At 44.4% G+C, this 1,607-nt stretch overlaps 1 protein-coding gene across 1 annotated transcript; it reads right to left on the reverse strand.

The window, feature by feature from the left end:
- Nucleotides 1-1,226: 1,226 nt before the first annotated feature.
- Nucleotides 1,227-1,607, reverse strand: LOC138350213 (uncharacterized). The gene has a single exon (XM_069300561.1). It carries the CDS (start codon nucleotides 1,605-1,607, stop codon nucleotides 1,227-1,229), a length of 381 nt encoding a protein of 126 aa, XP_069156662.1.

Here is a 1,607-nt window from a genome sequence, read left to right on the forward strand (position 1 = left end):
TAATTATTTTGTGTGATATTGCATTGGAATTGAGCTGTGTTGTTTATCATACCGTTCATTTCGTGGGTATAGTTTATTTGTTTCTTTTTTCATTGTTATTCATTTCGTTTTTTTATCTGATATTATTTTTCAGTGCAATTGGTGGTAAAATTGAGCTGTGTCGATTGATCTGCATTTGAATTGAAATATTTCGTTAGTATTTTTTGTTTTTGTTTTGAAAACACAAAAATGGACAACACGTTTATTTCACAGCTGCAAATGTGCAACAAACAGCTGTGAATCCATCGGCTACAGCGTTAACTGCTTTCTTCATGCTATGTCAAAATGACATCTTTGCAAAAATATTGCTATATTCGGAAGTGCCTACGTATTACACATGGAATGCCAGTAGAAAATAATTTGAACAACGCAAATGAGGCAACCCGTTCTCACACAAGACAGCACATATATGACTTAATGCTTAAAGTCAATATGTTGAATGTGAATTAGTACATATGTGATATATTTCCAGTTACCTTTTTTTTCCAAGGCCCAAACTCTTCCTCACGTACCAATTTACGTCTCACAGTAACCGTCCATCAACGTAGATAGCAGAATAGTCGTGATTGGTTCAATTATAATGAAAATTGTAGTTTTCAGGTCCCACATGGGTTGTGAAATTTACCTATTATTGTCCATGCTCTTAGAATATTACAGATCAGCTACATCCTATTGAAGGCTCGTAGTTTTGTTTTGAGAAATATTAGTTGTTCTTAGTAAATTATAATAAGCACTATAAATTATTACATAGAATAACAGTGCTTCATCAATCAATATAATATACCATAGTTAGTGCTTTAAAAATCTTTAAAGAATGTTTTGTAGGAACGCTAACAGAAAACGATGTTATGTTGAAATGTCTATGGGGTAAACTACTGCAAACAGGATGGTATGGTGTCTACTATACCAACTATAGGAGGGGTATATTGTCCACTACTACCTGTTAGGTGGGTAAGGGGTCCAATACCACCCACAGGATGGGTATGGGGATCACATCCACCCACAGCAAGGGTATGGGGTCCAATACCATCCACTGGATGTGGATGGCGTCCACTACCACCCACAGGATGGGTATGGGGCTCCAACCACCCATAGAATGGGTATGGGGTTCAATAACACCCACTAGATGTGTATGGCGTCCATTGCCGCCCACAGGAAGAGTATAGGGTCTAGTATCGCCCACAGGATTAGTATATAGGGTCCACTGCCGCCCACAGGGTCGGTAGGGGTCCATTACCGCCGACAGGGTTAGTAGGGGGTCCACTACCGCCCACAGAGTCGGTAGGGGGTCCACTGCCGCCCACAGGGTCGGTAGAGGGTCCACTGCCGCCCACAGGGTCGGTAGGGGGTCCACTGCCGCCCACAGGGTCGGTAGGGCATCCAATGCTGCCCACAGGGTCGGTAGGGGGTCCACTGCCGCCCACAGGGTCGGTAGGGCATCCAATGCTGCCCACAGGGTCGGTAGGGGGTCCACTGCCGCCCACAGGGTCGGTAGGGGGTCCACTGCCGCCCACAGGGTCGGTAGGGGGTCCACTACCGCCCACTATAGCAGAGTGCACTCCTGGCAT

This window comes from Procambarus clarkii, chromosome 44 (assembly GCF_040958095.1).
Source record: "Procambarus clarkii isolate CNS0578487 chromosome 44, FALCON_Pclarkii_2.0, whole genome shotgun sequence".
Taxonomy (NCBI): Eukaryota; Metazoa; Arthropoda; class Malacostraca; order Decapoda; family Cambaridae; genus Procambarus; species Procambarus clarkii.